Here is a 23,254-nt window from a genome sequence, read left to right on the forward strand (position 1 = left end):
AAATTATGGCAAATCCCTTTATTCGTTATTGAAATGGCTTTATTGATTAGTCGCTAATAAGACTGGAGATGAAGACAGAACACGAGACTTGTGGTGTCCTGCCGCAGTTCTCATCAGTTTAGCTCTCACTGATACTTCAGGTGCAGATACTCAGCTTCCCTTAATTGAGCAGCCAGTCACGCCTTCTGTGTGTGTGTGTGTGTGTGTGTGTGTGTGTGTGTGTGTGTGTGTGTGTGTGTGTGGTGGGGGGGGTTGTTTTGGGCAAAGGTTATTAGAATTCAGAGTAACAAATGGCAATTTGGACCTAATTAGGTCTTAATGGCATTTGATATCACTGGCATACACAACCTGTGCGAAGCAAACAAGCAAACACACACATACGCGCGCGCACACACACACACACACACACACACATTTGCAAAAAGTGGAGGACGTCTCCTGGATGAGCACAAAGTTATTTTTCAGGTCTCAGAGCAACAAATGAGTCTGTGACTTCAGAGGCAGTTGTAAAATAAAAGATAAACATTCATAAAGATACACACACCCGTGGGGGTGGGGGGTGGGGGGTAGAGCCACATATAAACCAATCAACACTCCATTTCTTGTCTAAATGCACGTCTTTATGCTGATGAGAGAGCTGGAGTACCTGAAGAGCAGCCTGCCAATCAAACGTGCACGTTTCTCTCTGAATAATCTAGATTCTTCCATGTTTGCGGGTTCATTTATGGTTAAAAAATCAAATCTCTATCATTTTCACTTTAACAAAGTGACGACAAATACAATAATACTAGTACTAATAATAAAGCTATTAATAAATGGATTTACTTCTATTAGAGTTAAATGCTGGGGAAATGTTAAAGATAGTTTAAGACGGTTGGTAGAAACTAGCAACGAAGCACTCAGAGAGCAGAATTCTTCCCCACATATGGTGATTATCTACTGTTACCCAAAATCAGCACCCTGACGTCACTGTGGCAGTAAATATGCTGCCGCTACGATACGTATGTTGGATTTGATTGTAGATATGAAATAACAACCCCAAAAAAGCCCCAAACAATGAAAAGCCACAAAATGTGGATGATGTTATATTAGCTAGAGAGAGAGAGAGAGAGAGAGAGAGAGAGCCCTTTGGCTTTGATTTTCTAAGATCAAATGTCAAAATCCCTCTGGAATTGGGAACATCCCCAAAATTTAATCATCTCTTTGGCTCATTATCAACATTTCCTGAAGATTCCATTAAAATCCTTTTCATGGCTGCAGGAGCAGTTAATATGCTAAACACCTCCGTGTGAAAATCTTCCAAACCACTGATCCACTTTCTCTGACTGCACGATATTTATTTATTGATTGATTGATTTGGATAAAACGTGCGCGCTCCTCGCTCTCGTCGTGCTTTAGAAAAAGGAAAGCGGTGTCCCAGCAGATGTCAGTGTTACTCAACACAGCAGAATTTCAAATGTCCGCTGCAGGCATCGCCTGTGTCCCAAATACCTTTAAAGTGATGATCACTACACTTTCAGTCTGACAGACAGCGAAGTATTTGATGGAAAACAGCTGAATAAACAAAGAGCTGAGCAGCTGCAGAGATAATCACCTCAAGCATGCTGGAGATTCCTAACAGCATCGACCAATTATGCAAGGTTTGATTTAACGGAGTCTTAAATGTGCCTTTGTTTGTTGATGTAAATGGAATCATTGATAAAAACATTATAAATGGATATCAAACAAGATTAAGATGGTCTCCTGATGCTTTTGACCAGAAGAATTACTTCTCAAAGCTCCCAGAAAAAGGGGATTTCCAAATCTGAATCCAATTAAATGTAAAGAAATAAAGAATTTTGGTGTGAAATGGGAACTGAGGCAGGAATGAGATCCACAACGGCTGGCAACTGTTGCCCGCAGCAACAGAGCAGGTGACTGAGCAATCCATCTCACAGGCTCGCAGCAGCGTCAGAGACACCTGCAAACGGTTGTAGCCGTCCTCACGACACACCGGGGACGCCGGGGAGCGAAGGGTTCCGGCCGGGCAAAAAATGAAGGGCCTGTTCGGAAGCAGCACGAATGGAGAACGGGTGCAGAAATGTTGCTTTGTGTGGTACTTTAGCAACTCCCCAGCAAACACACGCTCACCAGAAGAGCTCAGACCCAGCATTTCTGCTCGCGCCTCCGTGAGACCTTCAACGCATCAAAGACGCCGTTATTACAACAATAAAATGCCAGTGCTCGATAGAACAGAGGGCCTTGATGGCGCTCGGGATGGATTCTTCAGTTTCCACATTCACTGCAGCACATTCGGTCATGTCAAACACACGCTGGGCAGAATTCCTATCACAGGAATTATAAATGCAATCGGAAGCTTCAGGAAAACAAAATTCACTTTATGCCCTGCCGTGGTGATTATTTATGTTTCCATGCGCTGTATTTCACGAAGGCTGTTTGAATCTGATTAAAAACAGGGAGTAAAGATGATGAACCACCGTGTAAAAACTCCGATCTTCTCTTTTCACCGTTGCAGGAATGGAACTATCAATCGCAGAGGAGGAATAAACATTTACGCAGGTATAAGAGCCCAACCCGAAGCTGCATGTGGCACGTGTTGGGTGTTGAACCAGTATTTCGTGACATGAGAACTCCTGCAGCGTGTGCAAATCACCACTTATTAGGTTGATTGCAGAGTCTGAGTTGCCTCCAGATGTGCGCGCGCGTGTGTGTTATTCACGTCCATTAATTTCCTAAGAGATGGTGAATATTATAAACGCAATCCTAAACACTTAGCATCAACTAGAAAAAGTCTTCAAGGAGAGGTTAGCTTAGCGCTGGAGCTCCAACCTTTAAGAGGAGCCGTCACAGCAGTTTTACCTCGGGCAAAGCTGTATCTGAAATCTGACGCTGGCACCTGGTTTTCTTCTCCTTTGACGGAAATGTCAGAGGCGGATGGATGGCACGTGTGTGATTGTCTTCGTGCATTGTTTGTTTGGAGCCTTCTTTTCCCCCGACATCTAAAGCAGAAACAGATTTGAAGGCCAGAATCACACCTGAGACCAGCAGACCGGGAGCTCTGGCACCCACTCCACTGTCTGACCTTCAGGGAAAAATAGGCTTTGGCAGAGGCTTGAGGCCCCATCCATCCTCTGATAGGGAATCTAGTTAGAACAGCACTGAGCGCTGCCTCACTGTGAATTGCCAATTTGTGGCTATGTAATTAATTTTGTGTTGACAAAAAAAAAAGGTAATTATCACCCAGGCATGAAAGTGATTCGTATGTTAGAGGTATTCATTAGGCTTTCAATAGGACATAAAGGCAACCGGTGTATGTAAAACATAAAACAGCCCTAAATGTCAGTGGGAAGAGCCACAAAATCATACGCTTCACAGAAAAAATCAAGAGGTCCGACAGAGGGTTTCCCACTAATTCCAGGTAGGGAAACCATAGAAGAGGACTGAATTAGAAGATCTGCAATCATTGGTTGATAACAACGTGAAAAGTTGCCATGCTTTTACGCAGTTGTTTCAGTGAGAAGCTGATTAGACCGAATTTCGATTTCAGCGAATATAAAATTATGTAATAGAGCCATGATTAGAGCCGGCGCCGCTCTACAATTACGGCTGATTACGGATTCTTGACTCATTCCAGCCTCGTGGCCCATCTGGATCCTGGCTGAATACCAATACTTCTTTTTTTTTTCCACTTAATTTAACGTCGGCTTTGTTGCATTTTGCTTTTAGTACCCAACAAATTTAACCTTAAAAATGTCAAAAATGTCTAAAAACTAGTTAATTGACGCATATCTAACACTGGGGGTGAACCCAGGACTGGATTATCCTCGTTTGCTGGAATCTGAGACAGGCTGCTCAGTAAAAGGGGTAATAACAAGCTAGCCTCGGGTCGCAGTCGTTCACCTTGGGACTTCGTAAACCAGACGGACGCTAATTCCTGTTCTGATCTATAAACGACCTCCAGACGCACTTCCAGTCTACCCAACTGTTAGCCGCTGTTAGCTGCTCCACGAACAATCTAGCCTACTTTAGAAACGCTGATGTTACAGCGCTTCACCCACCAGACTAAAACTGCAGCGTGTGTGCCGGGATGAGAGTGTCTGCAGGGCAAACGTCACGGTTTATCCATCATGGTTGATTGTCCCTGCGGCAAATGCATCGCGTCTCCCGTCATTTGCACCGAACAACTAGAACTCTGCTACATTGGAGCGAAATCTTTGCTATTGAGCTAATAAGCTACACTTGTCTGGTTCCGTCCCCGTCCCCTGAAAGGTCATTTCTGTCAACTTCTCTTCAAGCAAAAGACTCCGGGCTGGATCTGCTGACCTCCCCGCTGTCACATCCACTTTTTTATGCCATTAGATTTCCACCTATGCTGTCAGATGTTTTGGAGGTAACGTATTTTCGAGGCCACGCAGAACTCTGCGGAGATGTTATGTAACATTTGTGTCTGATTTTCAACTTGTGTTTTCACCAAAATGGTTTGTGAAAACGGTGACCAAACTGGCATGTTTTAAATCGAGCTGACTTAAATATTAATTATAAGATTTCTGAGAACAGGTTTTTTTTTGCCGTTAAGTTGAAAAAGAGAAGAACTGAGCCATAGAAAGGGAGCGCTCTGCTGACGTGTCCCAAGAGGCTTCGCCGGATCCATTTATTGTCTTATGGAAGCTGAACTGGCAGGTCAACAAAGGATTGTTTTTATTTTAATGATGCCCATCAGAGGGAAAACTAAGAAAAGCACAGCGGAAATACAGCTAGACAGGAACCATCCATTTTGTTGTTGTAGATAACTTTCACAGATGAATAGACTCATTTGCAGAAATGTTCTATTATTAGCAGCATGGATGTGTGAACTGCTGCTTTTGCAGACTGACAGTTTTATTTTCTGTTAAAATTCAAGCTTTTGTGCACAGATTTTTAGATATTCCTACATTTACACTCACTGGCAACTTTATGCTGTTTACGTAACATGAATTAGCACACTCATGTGTGCACAGATACAGCTTGCAGGCCAAACTCTCTAACTGTTGGTCATTTTCTGTTGGAATAATACGCCGACTCAGCACCTTTCGTCTTCGCTTCCTTCCACATTGTTGTTTTCTTTGTTATGGTTGTTGCCAGGGTGACGCCGCGATCGAATCTGTCGCGCAACGATTACGCGGTGATTAAAACCCGTGATGTCGCCGAGGGTTCCTAACCTGCAGTAGACAGGGGGAGGAATGGTTCCTCTAACGTTCCTGCCCCCAATATTTCCCAGGAACCCCTGCAGTGGAAATGAGTTTGGACAGTTTCATATAAAAACACAAATGTTTAAAGGCTTTTTCCTAACTGTTCTATCTATCTATCTATCTATCTATCTATCTATCTATCTATCTATCTATCTATCTATCTATCTATCTATCAATATACATGGACAAAAGGACGGACAGGCGGATGGATAGATAGATAGATAGATAGATAGATAGATAGATAGATAGATAGATAGATAGATAGATAGATAGATAGATAGATAGATAGATAGATAGATAGATAGATAGATAGATAGATAGATAGATAGATAGATAGATAGATAGATAGATAGATAGTCGGTCGATCAGTCAGTCGGAGAACTGGTTAAAAAGAGTGACGAGCTCTTTCATTCTCTTCACTTCAACTTTTGAGCCGTCGGAGTAAAATACTGATTACCTTCCCGAAGAAGAACTTCCTAAGAAGGGGTTCATAACGAGGCCCTTCCAATGAGAGGAGCTCACTCATTGGGAGTTAATAACTGTATGAACAATTGAATTGTTTCCTCAATGTCAAATGCACTTGGTGCTTTTTTTTAGTTTGTTTTGGTTTTTATTAATGCACATATGTGAGATATGGACTGTTTGTTCCTGTCATCCAACAGTCATCCAACAGTTTGAGGAAGACAACAACACCCCCCCACCCCCATGTGTTGAAGGATCAGGCCAGTGGAACTCCAGTTTTGACTATCCCTCCTCCATTCTCTACTTTCCTTTATTCTTTTTGATTGTATCGGCGCGTCTGCAGCCTGTGGTGCCCTCCCAGATCAACCCTGACATTTCTCTGACCCCCCACCGCTACCCACTCACTTACAGTTTATATGAGGCGCCCGAGTTCGGCGTGGACGTTAACACTTTGGCCTGCCGACAACATTGATCTGCAGGTTCAGTTCACAGTGCTGGTTCCAAGGTGACAGCTGGTTAACCCACAGCAGCCGGCTGCTTCCCTGTCACCCCAGATGGCTCAGAGAGCCCCCACCCCCCCAACCCCTCCACCCCAAGAGAGAGCCAAAACCAGAACTTTATATTTTCTATGAAACTCGTGACTCTGTAGGAAATCCCATGTGTGCTGGACCATAAAGAACACTGAAATCAAGTCATTTTAAAGGGACAAAACAATACAAGTGGACACCCACTCTTCTTTAAAGGGACCGGTCACATAGTCAACAGGGACTAATGCATCATTGCCAGAAAGAACAGGCTTTGTCTCAGGCATAAAAGCCATAAAACCCCTTGAATTTTGTAGTCATGTGAGAATACCAGCAAATAACTCCTCAAATGATTGTCAGAAATGAAGAAATGTGAAGGGAACATTTGCATGCTGCAGCAAATTTGGCTCATTTGATTGTTTTTTGTCATGCAAATGTAACAAATTGCACATTCTTTACTTGAGCAAGTGGTTTTTTAAGGTGTGATTTTAAATATAACTTGCAAAAACCAGTTGGAATGACTGGACTCTCCACAACAGAGGAGAGCTCATCGTGAAATAAATCCAGTCTTGTGTTTATTTGGTGTTAAACAACACGTTCAGGAACAGAAATGTTGATCCAACTCCCAGCTGAAAGTGTTGTGATGGCCTGTGAACACATCAGCTGAGGTTAACAGGTTTGGGATCATGTGAATTAGCTTTGTAGAGTCACATAAGCCCACACATTTGCACGCTGTTTAATTGAACATCTACACTTCTGAATACTAATGATGGGGAAAAAAAGGAATCCTGTCTCATGCGGCAGATACGTTTTTCTGTTAGAGGTTTCTACCAACATGAACGCCAACAACCAAGAGAAATGTGCTCATTAAAGTTGTGATTTAAACACCATCTGGTGTTTTAGTTGTTTTGGATTGTACATTTAGTCATTATTTGCTGCTCTTGAGCTTCATACATTTTAGATCTTGGGAGGGCAAAATGCTGTGTCATATTTATTGGACTGGGATCACATTTGCAAGGCCACATTCTCCTTTTATTCTCCTGTATTTGATATTAAATGTAGCTCCCCAGGCACATACCATGGTGATTACGCTCTTCAGTTACCTGGTGGATTCCTAATGTTTCCCCTCACTTTTTCAGCTGGATTCACCAGGAAATGGTTTCTATAAACTCTCCATGACAGCACTGATTTCCCCTGAGTTCAGCCATCCATTTTGTGTTAACCACCGCTTATTCTGAATTTGGGTCTTTGGTCTGGGAAGGGGGGGGCTCTGTAAGCAGCATTCACCTGGTGAGCAACAGCAATCCGATCCCAAAGGTGTGCCAGGAAACACACACCATTCGCTCCCACACACACTCCTAAGGGCAATTTAAAGTCTCCAATCAATATAACAGCCGTGTTTTTGGACAGTGGGAGGAAACCAGAGTTAAAGGTGCCAAACACCCCCACTATTTCTCCAGTTAAGTTTCATAATTGGAAAAGTTATCTTCTACAATTCTCTTGGCTATAAATTGACTTTCCTTATTTCACCTTCCACAGCTATTCTGTGTATTTCTGGTGCTTTCTCTCCTTTTGGAATCCTGACCAGTCACCGGTCAAATTTCGGACCTGCGTCGCCTTTCTCCGAGATTTATTTATTTATTTTGTTCCCAACATCATCTTTAGTATGGAAGCACGGATGTTTCATCTCATCAAACTTTAAAGAAAGATGAAGGACATCAGAGAGGGGATCTTGACCCACCGTCATGGGAGTGTCAGACCTCTCTCGAAGAGATGTCACTATCCCATTTAATGAATTCCTGACAAGTGTGACAGGGCAGGTTGACAGCTGATGTCTTCTTTGTCCTTATACATCATCCTCACTGCATACAATCAGGGCCACATAGAAGGAGCTGATGTGACACATGTCAAAAGTAGGTCTTGTACAAATAAAATGTGGAATCTGAAATTTTAGGGAGGTTTTTCGGGTTGCCGTGAATCGTGTTTTCTGACCGCAACTGTGACATTAAAAAGACGGAGCTTAATCTGATAATCAGTGCGTCACTACTTGAGGCTAAAGGCTTAGCTTACAATGCACGCTCTAGCTGAATATTACTTGGGAACCAAACCTTGTCATATCAGCTAATTTGACTATGACCAGGCAATAAAGAAGGTTAAAAATGTTCATATTTCTTGAGCTCCTACTGGCTCGTAATATGTGCTACAAGAAGATTGAGATATTGGCCAATCAGGCGCTACCACTGGTTATCAACCCATCATATTTTCTTTAATTTTCTTTTTTTTATGAAATAATCACTTATGGCCAGTGATCAGAGACGACTATTGTTGGCAGAGAGATGATAACACCTCCCTCCCACACACACACACACACACACACACACAAACATACATGCATACACACAACCTTTCCCACACTCACACACATATATATGTCCATACATTCCAAGAGCTGTTCCTGATCCCACTGACATACATATTTTCTGGTTTATTGCTGTTTAAGTTGTTATTATGCTCCACAAAGAGCCAAAAATATACATAGTACATTGAACCCAGGAAATGCTGGGATATAACCTGGAAAAGCTTCTCGTTCTTTAAAGACTTAATTGAAAGTTTCACCTCATTTGTGAAATATGCCCAGATAACCAAAGGGGGTCTTGGAAATGGCCTTTGCCATATTAGGATCTAAAAAACAACCTCCCTGAATGGAGTTTATGGATATTGTCTTTGTGCGGGAATTTCTTTCCAGGTTCCTCCCACAAACCATACACAGGCATGGCAGGATTAGAGACACTAAAGGGTTCTTAGATGGGATTGTGTGTGAATGGTGTGTCGCCTCTGGCCTGCTGACCACTGAGCCAGTATCCAGCATACCCCACCTGTACGGTACCACGCAATCAGAAATAAGCCCCAAACAATAAGTTCAAGCTGACGATCAACACGGTGTTGACTGACCAAATAAATTTCAACCAGGTTTAGATATATCTAAACCTCTCACATCCTTCTACTCCACCGTGACTTTGCCCAGTGGAAGATGTTCCTCTCTTCTAAACATGACCTCATTGCTGCCTTGCCGGAGTCTGAGCAGCACCAACAGCAGTGGCTCAGTCTGGAGAGACTGGTGGGTGCAGCGCTCTCGGCAACAAAGCAGCAAATGAGATGTGACAGTTGCAAGTGAATGCAGCAGCAGCTGATGGGGCTGAAATGCAGCAGAAATTCGTCTGTATCACGTCATTCACCAGTTCGCCGCCAAGCTTTAGGAGGAATAAATACATATGGAGATCGGCGGTTTAGACCTCTTTGTTTTTATTCTAAATCTGTGTTTGTGTGTGATCAGGGAGCATCTGAAAGTCATGCGAGCTCTTGAATAGCAATATTATATTAAAGCAGAAACGGGAGCAGTGGTCGTATTGCCTGACCTTTGCTGAGGTTGAACAGCATTCATCAGTGACATATTCAACACTGACATATTATGGCGCATGTAACTTTCTCAAAACATGGTGGAAGAAAGTGTTTTCTTCATTCTTTGGTGGTGTCTGTGCCTGCAAATACATGCAGTAAGCAAAACATCTATGAAGGCTTTAAAAAAAAGAGATGCAAGTGTGTGAAAAATGAAATATTCTATACAGATATCACGGGAGCATCACTCTTCATGCATTTCAAACTTGGTTTTAATTTGTCAATAAATATACATGAAAAATCATGTTTATCTGGGTATAAAGAGGAGCAAGTAGGCGAAATGTGGTGAAAGTATATTAGAAGTAGAATGGTTTTATAATAACAATGAGAATAAGGACTATTTGAGATTCTACTAGCGCAGCATCCTGAATGTACCTGCAAAGACTTTCATTTTTTAGCCTCCAGCTCGAACCCGAAGTGACTGAAGCTACTGGTCTCAACAGCTGCAGCAACATTAGACATGCTGGTCGGATACGAAGGCGTCCTGGCAGCACAAGATCACGACCACCAATGTTAACAAAGGCATCGGTTGGTCTCTTCGTATTTTCTTATGGTGTTCAGCAATCACAGCTGATTCATGAAGCCATTAATCTTCACCCTGTGAGATGAGTCTCACGCAACCTCAGCACTTCTGAGCCCAATTCAACACCACAGGAGACCAGACATTTTATCGGTAGGTGATTTTTGATGGAGTTGCGGCGCCACAAAAATGCAGAAGAGACAGTTAAGAGCACACTTGTCAGAAGCGTATGGGGACATTCGGAGAGCTTTGAGTACTGAGATGAGAGCAGGGGGAAAACATCTGTGCTAGAGACAATATATTCAGGTTCACACATGAAGATTGAACACACATACAACAGTTTCAGGTGTAAGAAGCAACTTCGGCAAAGTCATTCTCTGCACTTGGGATATTTCACTGTTGAAGGGGAAATAAAGGTAATAATATACTCGCCACATAAAAGGTAACCAGCTGTACAGAAGGTCAGCAGAGACAGGTCACTCTCCGCTAATATTGCAGAAGAGCTCGGAAGATTGCACCAACGGCCCACAGGAGCAAAACTCCAAACCACAGAAACGGAGAGATGTTTAGAACCAGAGTTTCTACGTATGGAATTTAAGATGAACGCTGCAGACAGGCCACTAGATTAAAGTAGCTTAAAGTATGGAATGGTGTTGCAATATTGGATGGTCCTTTTGGTACCTCTACCAGGTTTGGATGGTAAGTTTGCACAAGGAGCCACACGTTTGATGTTTAGGGAGGTGTTTGTTGCCAGCAAAACTGGACGAAAAAGAGATTTCACCTCCCCAGCAGTAACTTAAGATTTAATCTCTTTATAGCGTGAACGTTTGTGCCATTACAAACCAGAACCGTTTATTTTGAAAAGCTCAATGTTTTATTTCCCCTGAGTCTATAATTTGTCAAGTCACACATCACAAATAGTTCTGTTTACCCTGAGGGGAGTGTTTAGGAAGGTCAGTACCTTCTCCAAACACACACCAATGTAACAGAAGCCAACATCAGAGAAAATTGGATTATAAAATATTAACTTATGCATTGAAAATAACTGCTATTCCTTATCAGTAGAGACTGAAAGCCTCATCCAGGAGAGAGGGATTTTTCTTTCTTTTCAATGCTGTTTCGGTATTCATGGGCAGGAGTTCCACGTGCTGTTGTGAACTGCTGTACGATGACCTCACTGTGACCCTGTTAAGAACACACTCCTGGCACTTAATGACAGAGAATTCTTGCTGAAGGCTGCATAGAGTTCTTTTTATAAGATGGGGGTGTGCAGCGCTGTGTTGGTGGACATGTCCAGCACTCACTGACCTAGATACATTTTGGGGTTTGGACCTGTGTGGCTGTTGTGCGGCGGTGCACACAATGTCGCACTCGTATTCAAACCTATGATGTACTGTCGGACAGTCGAATGCACCCGCAACACTCTGCCAAAAAAACACATCGTAGCATTCAGATAATAGTTAGATACAATTCATAAACACAAGAAAGCAAATATATATATAAAATATTGTTAATGCTGAAACAGCTCCCCTGTTGTCCTTGCCACATGTTCATAAAAGGGGAAAGTGGCTTCAGCACTGGGGGGTTTGCCAGTGTAATATTTGCTTGGGATAAAAACCAAAGGTCACTGTGATAATCTAAATCAAAAGAGATAGCCTCGGTGTTGTTGCACGTTTGCCGAAATGGCTTTGCGAATATTGTTTGGGGACTTAGACTAAAATCACTTGGCCAACTCTTTATTAGAAGATATGAGCTTAATTACACCTGCAGACACGTCATCGGATGGATTTTATTCCGCAGATTGATTTCCCTGTGGCTCAGTTGTAGCCACAGCTGTTCCGAGCGTCAAATCTGGCCGCGCAATCTAGCCAAATCCATCCAGTTTCTGATGAACAGCTGCATCGTTTGATTAATTGAAAAAGTCACTTTGTTACATGAAACTGGTCTGCAATAGCCCCCTGTGGCCATTATACTTTACAACGTTTTACCAAAACACTAAATGGTCACTGTTTCTTTAATAACTGGTGATATTTAAAGGTCTTTTTTCACTGATAGGATCGATATTGGTTTATTTTCAACCCAAAAAGAAGAAAGAAAAAGAAATCCTAGGCCCAGGCTCACCTGTGTCGACACAGAACAGCTCAAGTTCTGAACCAAACCAGCTTTTAGATCGGTTCAGTTGTGTGTTAGAAGTTTCTTCTCTGATATCAGCCCACACGAAGACTCTTCCTGGCATGTGTCAAGGCTCCCCATTCACTGACCATCCATTACTGGCATGTTCAAAGATGGTGACAGCCTCATTGAGCCACCAGTGTCAAGATCCGTTGTTTACTCGTGCTCAGAGCCAGTGTTCTCGTAAATGCCTTAGCCTCCAATGAATAAGTGCTTGTGCACACTATTGTTGCACTAGCTGCGTGAGTGACTCTCTGTTAATTACTGCTCCGTTGTAGAGCCCTCCCCACAGTCTCCCAGTGTCTCAGATTCCCAATTTCCAAACGCATTTTCCGCCACAAATGTGGCGTTGTGGGCCGGGGAAAAGACGTGGTAATATGAAAGTTGTTTTTCAGCGGTCGAATCTTTCACACTGGACCTTAAAGCAGAAATGTTTTTCAGCCATAAATTTCAATTGCACTGGCGGCCCTGTCGTCTAATTGGTTACAGAAAACACCTCCCGTCACCGTGTGAACGCGCGCAGCTCTATCTTCCTGAGTCATATACAGCCGCACAGATATCCATATGCCCTACAGCACTCGTATCTCAGTATCTTTTCCTTTGATCAGGAGTGGCTGGATAAACAGCAAAAATGATTTTCTCTCCCCAAAGAGAAGAAACCCAGTCCAGTTGACAGAGAAAACTACCTTGGATACAATGACCTGGATGATTGAGAATCTACACAGACATTTCCCCAAAAATATCTGGATTTTTTTTTCATTTATTGGCCAGACATCCATTTATGTCTCCATAATTCGATAAATTCTACCATCTATGGAAATTTGGAGCATGCACGCTTGTATTATCTTGTATTATTATTGTCGCCTTCATAAGCTGTATACTGACCTCCGACCCCGCTGACCCACCCAACCCGCAGCTTATTTTAATTAATATAATGTATCTCTATGTTCTACCTATTCTCTCCTCTCCTCTCCTCTCCTCTCCTCTCCTCTCCTCTCCTCTCCTCTCCTCTCCTCTCCTCTCTCTCTACCCAGCCGGCCATCAGCAGGAGGGTCCCCCTACATGAGCCTGGTCCTGCTCAAGGTTTCTTACTGTTAAAGGGGAGTTTTTCCTGCCACTGTTGCTTGTTGGGGGTCAGGCCCTGGGATTCTGCACCTAGAAACAATTTTGATTGTAACAGATGCTGTATAAATAAAGATCTATTGATTGATATAACCCAAGAGCATCAGGGTTGCATTTATTTCCGTCCATAGATCAGAATACTCTCTCCTGATGATGCCAGAGTATCACTATGCAAACTGATTCTGAGGTGGAGGAGGACCGGACACGCTGGCTTCACTGCCGTCCAAGTCTCTGGCCCCTGGATTTGGGTCCAGAGATTTCAGTTCAACACTGATCAGCACCAGAAATGGGTGAAATATTTAACACACCAACCTTTCAATGAATTCACAGGTGCGAAAATGAATGTGTCAGACAAAGCAAGCAGCTAATAGAACTCTGTCTGTTATTATCCAGTTCTATTCCAAAGCCTTTTTTTCCCCCATTGCAATTTCATCTCATCTAAAAGATGCAGGTAAACAACCAGTCAGAGATATTTATAGTAGAGTTGGAGTGCTTTCAGAACATGCTGGGGGCACCTGCAGTTCAACTCATGCACATATCACAGTAGGACACCAACACCGACTTAAATGCAGAAGTTTTCCTCCAGAACCGACACTTCATATCAAGCTGTGTGGCTATCTATCTACTCTATTTTTGATTGTGTTGCTTTGTCTTTGCTGTCTCTCATGATTGTGTTAAATCATGCAAATTAGCTCTGAGTAATGTGTGTGCCTCTGTTATATAGGGAGAAGCATGTGTGAAATAAAATGATTGTAAATCAGGAGACACTGCAGCCTCTAATCAGCCTTTTTACTCGAGCAATGTTGCTGCGTAGGAAATGAAAATTCCCATTTTTCCCGATACTCCTGTCTGTTGTCTGTCCTCTGAAAGTGAGGTTCTTTTTTTGTGCTTTAGTCCTTCATTGGAGTTAAAAAATCAGGGTTCACAGCTGCTGAAGGATGATGCTGGGAACAATAGGAGCTGTCATGTTGTAGACACATTTTTCTTGTCTCCACTGCCTCAGTTGCGATTATGTAAGTGAAAGAGGTGACATCAAAAGACACTATTGTTTTATCCGGAGTCACTTTAGACTTTGTTTTATTCGAGTGAGGATTGTTGTTTTCTCACGTGTTAAGCTAAAGTTTGAGGAGGTCATTTCCATTGTTGCATAACTAATAGTGGAGCTGAGTGCTGTTCCAACCAAGCTTGGCGGCAGAACCCTTGAAACACAACAGCCGCCAAAAGAGTCCAGCAGCCAATCAAAAAGTCCATTTATGATTACAAGCCGCCTCAAGGTAAAGAGCTGCCATGTAAAACCAAGGTTATGAGGACTCAGCGACAACAGGAAGCTGTCTGAAATGTCATAATGTATCTGCAAAATCAGGTCATTATCATCAACGTCCAGTCAGTTTCATGTTCAGGTATAATGACGACAATCTCAGGGTGCAGGTTCATATTACTGTATGTACCTTAATGAGGTCCCCCCACCCCCCATCCCCCTCCCCTCCTCTCTCCTCCTCTCCTCTCCTCTCCTTTCCTCTCCTCTCCTCTCCTCCTCATATCCCCTCCTCCTCTCCTCTCCCATCTCCCCTCCCCTGTTTTGTTATTGATGCTGAAGTATTTTGATGTCGTGCTACAATCAAACTTTTCGAAAAGAAAATGAGTTCCATCAAATTACAAAAGCAATTTCACATCGATTGTTGTCCTTGTGTGACGCAGCCACAACCAGTTGCACCTTCAACAGCATGAAAACAACAAAAAGAGAGCAGAGAGGAGTAACAAAGGTACCCTGCGGTGGGAAAACAGCATAAATTACTTTTATGCCACAATAAAATACAAACTTTACATGTGAAACTGCTGCAGGTAAAAAAAACAAAAAAACTACACACTTCCATTTGGAGGCTGTCACAGAAAACACATAAAGATGAATATTAGGTGGAAATTAATGGAATGAAATATCACTCCAGTGACGAGATCACTAAACACATTTCTAAGGACAAGATGAGAAGAAAGCTCCATCGCATGAGTCCGTGTTTCAGCAGTGAAACAGTAAGACAGAAGGTTGGAGACCTTTACAGGGATGGAGTGAAGTAGAAAGAGTCTTACCTGAGAACACAATCACAGTGGACATCCATGTCAGAACGATGAAAAACACAGAGTTGTACATGTTTCTGGAGTCTGATCCTATTAGCTTGTCTTTGCAGTGCTCTCCACTATATTTTTTTTCTCTTTTTCCTTAAATCTACTGATCTTTTAATCCCCTTTGCTTGTGGAGTTAAAGAGACTTTCAGTCCAGTGTTGTAGCTGGCTGCAGCCTAAACACTGGCAGATTTCTCCTGCAGACTGTGGTCTCCCCTCTTCCAGCACTACAGCACACAGTGGAACCAACAATTCTAACCGAAGCAGAGGAGGGTCCTTTCTGCTCCGCTGCTATTGGCCACAGCTTCTGTCACTCAATCATGAACAGTCCTAGCTCTGTTTTTCTTTCTTAAATGGCCTCCCTTTCTCTTTTTTCCCTCGTTTTTTTTTTCCTGACAGAACTAGAGCAAGCTTTAAAAAGGATGATTCAGGATTAGAATTCAGTTTAGGCTAAATGTGGAGCAGCTTTGCTAATTAATACAAAGATGATCTGGCATTAGTGCAATTTGCAGGAGATATTTCTTGGTGTATTTTTTGTCCTTGCTTGACACTCATTCATTGCTTTAAAGTGTGTTTTCCCCTCTACTCACTATTCTAGAAACATATATGGATGAAGATAAATCACACACTCACATTTATTTTCCGTTAACTGTTACTCCTAATAAGGGTCGTGGAGACAGCTGGAGTCTACGCCAGCCGAGGCAGCAGTCCACCCTCGATAACACATTTTGCCATTACAACACATTTGTGGAAAATGAAGAAAAATGACTTGTTTGCACAAGTGTTCACAGGGCAATCTTATGATCAAATTTCATCTTCATCATTCCTGCTTTTCAAGAACGTCAAAGATGCTAAAGGATGAAAACATTCAAAGAAAAACTAGGAAACTAGGAAAAAATTGGAAAATTAGCTTAAAAAGGAAGCATCACAGAATAGTTAATATATTAGAAGCCATTCTGAGAAGGAGTGTTTTGAGGTCTGGGCAGTTAAAGGTGGGGGCTAATGTGGAAAAGGCTCTGTTGCAAAGAAAATAGCACCTTTCAAGTTACTATCGACTACACGTTGCCCGAAATGCTAAGGAAATGAAGGCTAAACCCTTGTTTGCATTATTTCTTTGTCTTCTTCATTACATAATAGTGAAGGACACATGTTGAAGATAATTTGCTTTTGCTTCTTCCACAGCTTCATTTCTCAAACAAATAGACTTTTTACCTGGTGAATTATTTCTGCAATATGACATCTCATGATACTTTAAGTTACGTTCAGCCATTTATTTATATCCCACACTCTAACACACGTCATTCATTCACTCACACACCCACACGTACGAATGCTTTGGCAGTGAAGGTTACCGCGTTTGCTCAGATACTGAGTTTTTAAATGCAAATTGAAGAAAATAAATAAATAGTTTCAATTTAAATAACATAGTGATAATAAAAGAAAAAGAAAACCCAAGAAATCTTTTCAATGAATTAAAGACACGTGACTGAACTCAGTCTTGCGATGATCCCGAACCTTTTCATAATCTATCTATTTACTAACATCTATGTAAACTGAAAAGATGGGATTTATGGGAGCAGCGTTGGAGTCAGTCAGGAAAGTAAGGTGGAGTGGCACTTTACCACATTTTACAAGATGTCTGACCACATTTCCCATCTGGCAGACGTCTGGCAGGTGGTGAGCTAAAAACAGGTTTGCAGCAGTAGCTATTGTTGTTTCAATGATGCTTGACTTGCAGCCCCATCTTTCTTTGCAGGATTTACAAAGTGGCCCATAGCTGATTCCTTATGCAAGGATCACAAAAATAGCCTGTCAAGACTTTCAAGCCTGGGCCTGTTTCAACAACTGGAGGAAAGGCAAATGGGCCATTTCCCCCTCTGTACACAAAATTCTTAAAGAAAACGATGCTGCATCTGGAGTCATGGGAAAAAGGGGGCCTCCTGATAAGGCTGGGTCAGGAGTGTGAGGACAGATTCAAAGGCTCTGTGTGCCTGGAGTCCCGTGTCGCATTCATTTTAAACCTCTTCAAGGATGTGAGCATATCTGCGTTTTCTGAACATTTGGTTGTGCTGTTCCCTCCCAGTGTTGTTAATTTAGAGGTGCTGCAGATGTCTGCAAAAATTCCATCCTTTTAAACTCAGACAAGGATATCGCGAAGATTGCGGATGCAAAGAAGCCCGCCAACATCTGTACAGGACAGTGGTTGGTGCTGTCCTTTTTATCTCAACGCATCATTTTGAACCTGCCTTCTCCATCATAAATTTATCAAGTGGACATTCCTAACTCGCCTCGTTGATGTAAACTCTCAGGACTACAAGGCCCTTGTGGACAGTACGCAGTGTCAAACATCTCATCAAGATCATGTATGCATGTGATATTGTGATAGATATGAGTATAGCATAATAGTACATAAAATGAATAGAGGGAGTTGAAGCAGCTCGCAACTTGATTGACTGTTTGAAAGTAGTTCTCATCACAAAGAAGGTTGGGGACTGCTGATCTATGCATTTATAGATAAGTATGGTGTGTATCCTGGTGTGTCAAATAATGTGGAATTCACCCAGTCATTACTAATAAGCAGGCAGACGTGCTATCAAATAATCAGACATGTTATGAAAGACTTTTGTGCCACTGATGGGAAAGTTGTCATTAAGACAGAACAGAAGAGGGAGGGGTACTGTGGTTAATTTGGGGTCTCCAGCAGCGGGTCAAGCCTTTTAATGAAGGGAGAAGATGTTGGCATCTTTTTGAAGTGATGCTTGTTTTATAAGACTCTGGTAAGACTCTAAGAAACCCATCTTGGAAGCACATTTATTTAGGTTTTTCCTGGGTTTCCAATACAGGTTTCAAAATAAAAACCTGAATGTTTGATAAAGTGTATAATTGCACTCGTTTTTTGGCACGAGTTTCGCAATTCTCTTGAAATCTCGTCTCACAAGTCATTCAAAACTTGTCGTGTATCAGAACTGTTGTAGTTACATCGACAGCAGTTGCTTTTCCCTAAAGAACAGAAGAAGGCAACAGATGAGAGTCAAGATCAAGACCAGGAGGGACGAGACCAAGTCCAAGACTGAGGCCAAACTGTATAAAAAAGAGGCATTCATTTCTTTTTCATATTGAAAATTCTAATAAAATATTCTGTCTCCTCTTCTGTTCATATGTACCACACCTCCATGTTGTCTCATAGATACCTGCTTACCTTGACACAGACATCATATAATAACGTTTGAGAGATTGTTTAAAAAAAAAAAAAAAAATTCTGGCATTTCTCTTTCCAGCTTTTATAGCACTATTAATTTTTTGCATAGTTCTAAAGGTGATGGAGACCCAGTGAGTCACCTGAACTAAATTCAAGTTCAAAGAAAAATTGTGATTTTGTGTTGCAAATACGGTTTTGTGTAACTACAAAATATTCATGTCGCACAAATCAAGTATGTAGAACGCAAAATTTAGAAATTATTAAATTCCTAAATAAAGTCATAGCTGCACTGTCAGAACTTTGAAATGGAGAGAGGAGTTTATGGTCTGCCTGCCTGCCTGCCTAATAATCTTCATATAGTTTTAGTTATATATAGTTATATAGTTATGCACTAATTCCATTTAAATGATCAACAATATGTTGCAATTGCTAAAATGTTGCATTTCTGTTATACAGAAACTTTTTTGTATGATTTATACTCATTTTGGCATGTGTAATCCATGACTGTGCCAGGGTGTACCAGCATCTGGTAATTTAGGTGTTTAATTTAACCCGTTATCCAATAATTAAAATGTTTCCACTGACTTTTGAAGTGTCCAACCATCAATCCTTTCTGTTTTCCTCACAAGGCCACATCAGTCAGAATACCAACAAGATGAGCACAATCAGTCAGCCAGGCTGCTTGGGGAATTTACCTGGGAAAGACAGGGGCTCCATTAATACCCCTCCTCTCATTCCTCTTTATTTGCCAGGAACGCCTTAAAGTAAATGGGTGCTCCGAGTGAAAGGGCGGTTTACAAATCGAAAATATTTCCCACAACCTTAAAAGCGATGGCATTTTTATCCCCTGTGTGGAATTAGCTGCACTTTACTCCCTCGTGCAGATGGTAGTGAGCAATTTTTATTCCATTTGGCCACAAAATGGAAGAGAGGAGAGGAAATTGCAGGGGAGACATGAGAAGAGACATTCTGTATCACCTTTGACAAGATACCTTCAGTTAGATGTCCATGAAAATGATTAATGACATTACAATTAGCAAATAAAGGTTTTCGTCATTGTAACGTCTTCTCGGTGTACCCTACAAGCAAGAAAAGCTTGATCGAAAAGCAAAAACCTGACCAACGCATGTTTCATCTATTCCAGAACCTTCTGCTTCAACATCATTAGTTTTAGTTGTCGTCATGTATTACAACATGAGCTGGCTGTTCTAATTTGTCTGCTTTGTATGTTTATTTTTTATTGGTTTATCCTGTCCTCTCTGTCTCTGTCTCCCCTCCCTCCTTCTCCTCATGTCTCCTGTCTACCTCCTTTAACCCCAATTACCCACATGTGTTCCTCTTACACCTAACTACCCCTGCTCCCCTTCCTCCCCTCATGTGTTTGCAGCGACTTCTCCTTCCCTCCTGAGTCCCTTTCGTCAAAGCGCCTAACGTTACCCATTGTATCCTGTTCTTTGGACTATTACTGCTTGAATGATTGAAAATATTTTCTTTTGAATGGGATTTAAAGACCTCTTGCTGATGTAAATTTTGTAAAAAAAAATAAAAAAAAAAGATTGAAACTTTCCCACTCCTAAACTTGGTTTTGTATTAGAATTCTGCTTAAGTCTTTCTGACAATACAGTGCAGCCAATCATGGCGTCTGTGGATATCAGGGCCTGAGGTAAGAATTTAGAGACTAGACCTTCAGTAAGGTGGAGTTTGGTTGGAGCATCACTTCACTAATCGTTATTGAGTCTCTCAATAACGTATGCTACCTGGCTTGTTGGAAAGTTGTTATAGTTACTGTACCTTTCAAAGTGAATGCATATACAGCTTTAGAAAAAATAGCATCAGTAGTAATATTAAGCAAGCATTATCACTATAAACAAGGTTAGCCATGCTGGATAGGTTGGTAATGTGACTTATTTGTGATGCACTTCCACTATGAGTGTGCTTGCTGAGTGCACGGGAAATGATTGACACCTTGCAGTCTTGCACTTTGTCTCTGATTGGTTGTTGTTGCTTGGGCGCGGGGGTTTCTTGCAAATACAATTAAAGGCATACTGGGCCAGAGAGGGCTGGATTCTTTAACAGATCATTTTACTCATTTACTAATGTCAAGTTAGTAGTGACTGGTTTAAAAAAAATTGACAAAAAGTAAGTTAAAAAAAAACCTGGACCTTTAAAATAAGCCAATATTTTAAAGCATCCAACATCACATAGAATGTTTAAAATATTTTAGAATTTCTGGACAGTCTAGGAGAGTCAATAATTGCTGAATTAACATAAATACATGTGCTGACCCTCTTGGGTTTGGTTAGCAGAGACTCATATGAGCCTGATCAATAAAGATGGGTTCAGCTAACAGTAAGGGACCAGTGGTTTGTCCAGATTCCTCCCCCCTCGTGTGGGAGTCATTGTGTCATGTGTAGGTGCTCTTTAAGGTGTGAAACCTCACTCAGTTGATGACAACTTATGCCTCTATCTACCAACCATAAAACCACCAGTTCCAACCAGATCATTGTAGATCCTGTGTGGTAAGGCTTGGCTCCCTTTCCTTGAGAATTTTTTGAGATTGAACTTTTGCAAGTCATTTCTCATGAGTTTTTACCTGCCTCCTTTATCTGGTCTTCCTATTTTTCCAGCTGCCTGTTCACTACTGCTCGGCTCAGCCTGCACATTGCCCACCTGTGGCATCTTTACCGATTGTAACCTTTTTGAAATTAAACCTTTTTATGGTCAGGTTTGTCTGTGTCTGCCTGGTGGGTCCTGTTTCTGGCTTCGCTTGGCGTAACAGAATGATCCGACCACAATGGACCCAGTAGACTTGAGTGAGTGGACTTTAACACCAGCAGTCACCACAGACTCTAACTCTGTTCCAGCTGTTGCAGTGCCAGAGGACAACAGGAGGAGCCCCTCCAAACCAGTTCTCATTACAATAAAGCAATTACTGTAATATTAGCGGTCTCCTCCTACACCAGGTCGCCATACAGTGACTGATTCCATTCAGGTTTACCTACATTTACCAGTAGTTGACATCAGAGGACCGTGGAGGTCAGTCCAGCCAAACATGGTCCACCCAAGATATGACCGATGCTTGCAAAGACCAAATTCCCTCAGAGAGGGAGGTAAGATTCTCATGTTTAGACTTTCCAGTGATGATTTTGGGGGGAAATGAATCTACATGCAGGGGTAATGTACTGATGAAACGCTCTGAATGGGGTAACCAAGCTAATGACCCATACAGACCGAGCTCATAGCAGTCTGTCATGAACTGAAACACACTTTGCCACCATTGGCCTGTTTGTTGGAGTAACCTTTGTAATCTTTGTAATCCCAAATTTTATGTTTCATGTACCCAGGATCAATGCCTGTTGTGCAAATGTGGCATCATAGTCAAGTACTGCAACATACAAACAGGTGGTGAACAGTAAAATGTGTTCCAGTGAGGTGTTCATACCAACGTTAAAAGTTAAATCAGCGTAGTTTCATAACAGAGTTGAATGAGCTCTGACCAACAGATGCTGGTACGTTTCTACCTGGTATGGGAGACTTATTGGTGACATTCCACATTAAAACAAGATTTTTGGGGGGCAGAGTGTTCTTGAGGGGTGGGAGGAAAGGTAGATTTATCATTCTGCGAAACGCTACACCAGCTTGTGTGCAGGAACTCACAGGTGGGTGGACACAGTGAGGCAGAAGCACTCAGGAGTAAGGCTCTAAAAACAAGATAAGATGCCTTTATTGTCACTGCATTTAAATACGATGAAATTGCGACTGCCCATCACAGTGGTGGCATACATTTATTTACATTCATCACACACTATAAAGGCATGAATCAGAAAAATGATCTTTAACACAAAAAGAAGGAATAAATAAATTAAAGGATAAGAAAGATGAGCACAACATGGCAGGTTGCTGAGAAGTGCTTGTGGTGGTAGTATATATACATTCACATTCACTCCTACATACATATGCATACACACACACATAGAGCATATACTGTACCTATATATGTACAGTATAGAGTTGTGAGATTACAGTGTGTGTTTGTTGAGAGTCCAGATGGCTTTGAGGAAAAACCTGTGAGCCTGATGGGGTGTTGTTTGTGTTGACTTTTATCGCCTCCCTGAGGACTAAATCTCAAAGTCTAAAAAACAGATTCTACCAGCGGGTACAGAAGTGGCAAGAAAAATCACAAAATCCGGGAAACAAGCGAAAGTTTAAAAAATAAGGAACCATAAGACAAGAAAAGCGGGAACACTGCTCACTGAGAAGACAAGACGAATGGGCAACAAGGGGAAGGAAGGCCTGGCTTCACAGAGACACAGGTGAGACACCAGCCAGAGGCCTGCCTAGCCAATGTCTGTGGAATTTTCTATGAAAAGTTCGTTTCCACTTTCCACCGACCAAGTACGTGGTTAAATCCTGCTGAAACGTAAACTGTCCTCATCTGAGCCCATTGTCCTCT

General features: G+C 41.9%; 1 protein-coding gene across 1 annotated transcript in view; it reads right to left on the reverse strand.

Moving 5' to 3' along the window:
* opcml (opioid binding protein/cell adhesion molecule-like) overlaps positions 1 to 15,822 on the reverse strand; it is a 158,217-nt gene extending 142,395 nt beyond the window's left edge. The window contains exon 1 of the mRNA XM_011611034.2: positions 15,570 to 15,822. Within this exon, the coding sequence (XP_011609336.2) occupies positions 15,570 to 15,630 (61 nt within the window). The 5' untranslated portion in view covers positions 15,631 to 15,822. The remainder of the gene's footprint in view (positions 1 to 15,569) is intronic.
* Between the last annotated feature and the right edge of the window lie 7,432 nt (positions 15,823 to 23,254).

This window comes from Takifugu rubripes, chromosome 15, assembly GCF_901000725.2.
Source record: "Takifugu rubripes chromosome 15, fTakRub1.2, whole genome shotgun sequence".
Taxonomy (NCBI): Eukaryota; Metazoa; Chordata; class Actinopteri; order Tetraodontiformes; family Tetraodontidae; genus Takifugu; species Takifugu rubripes.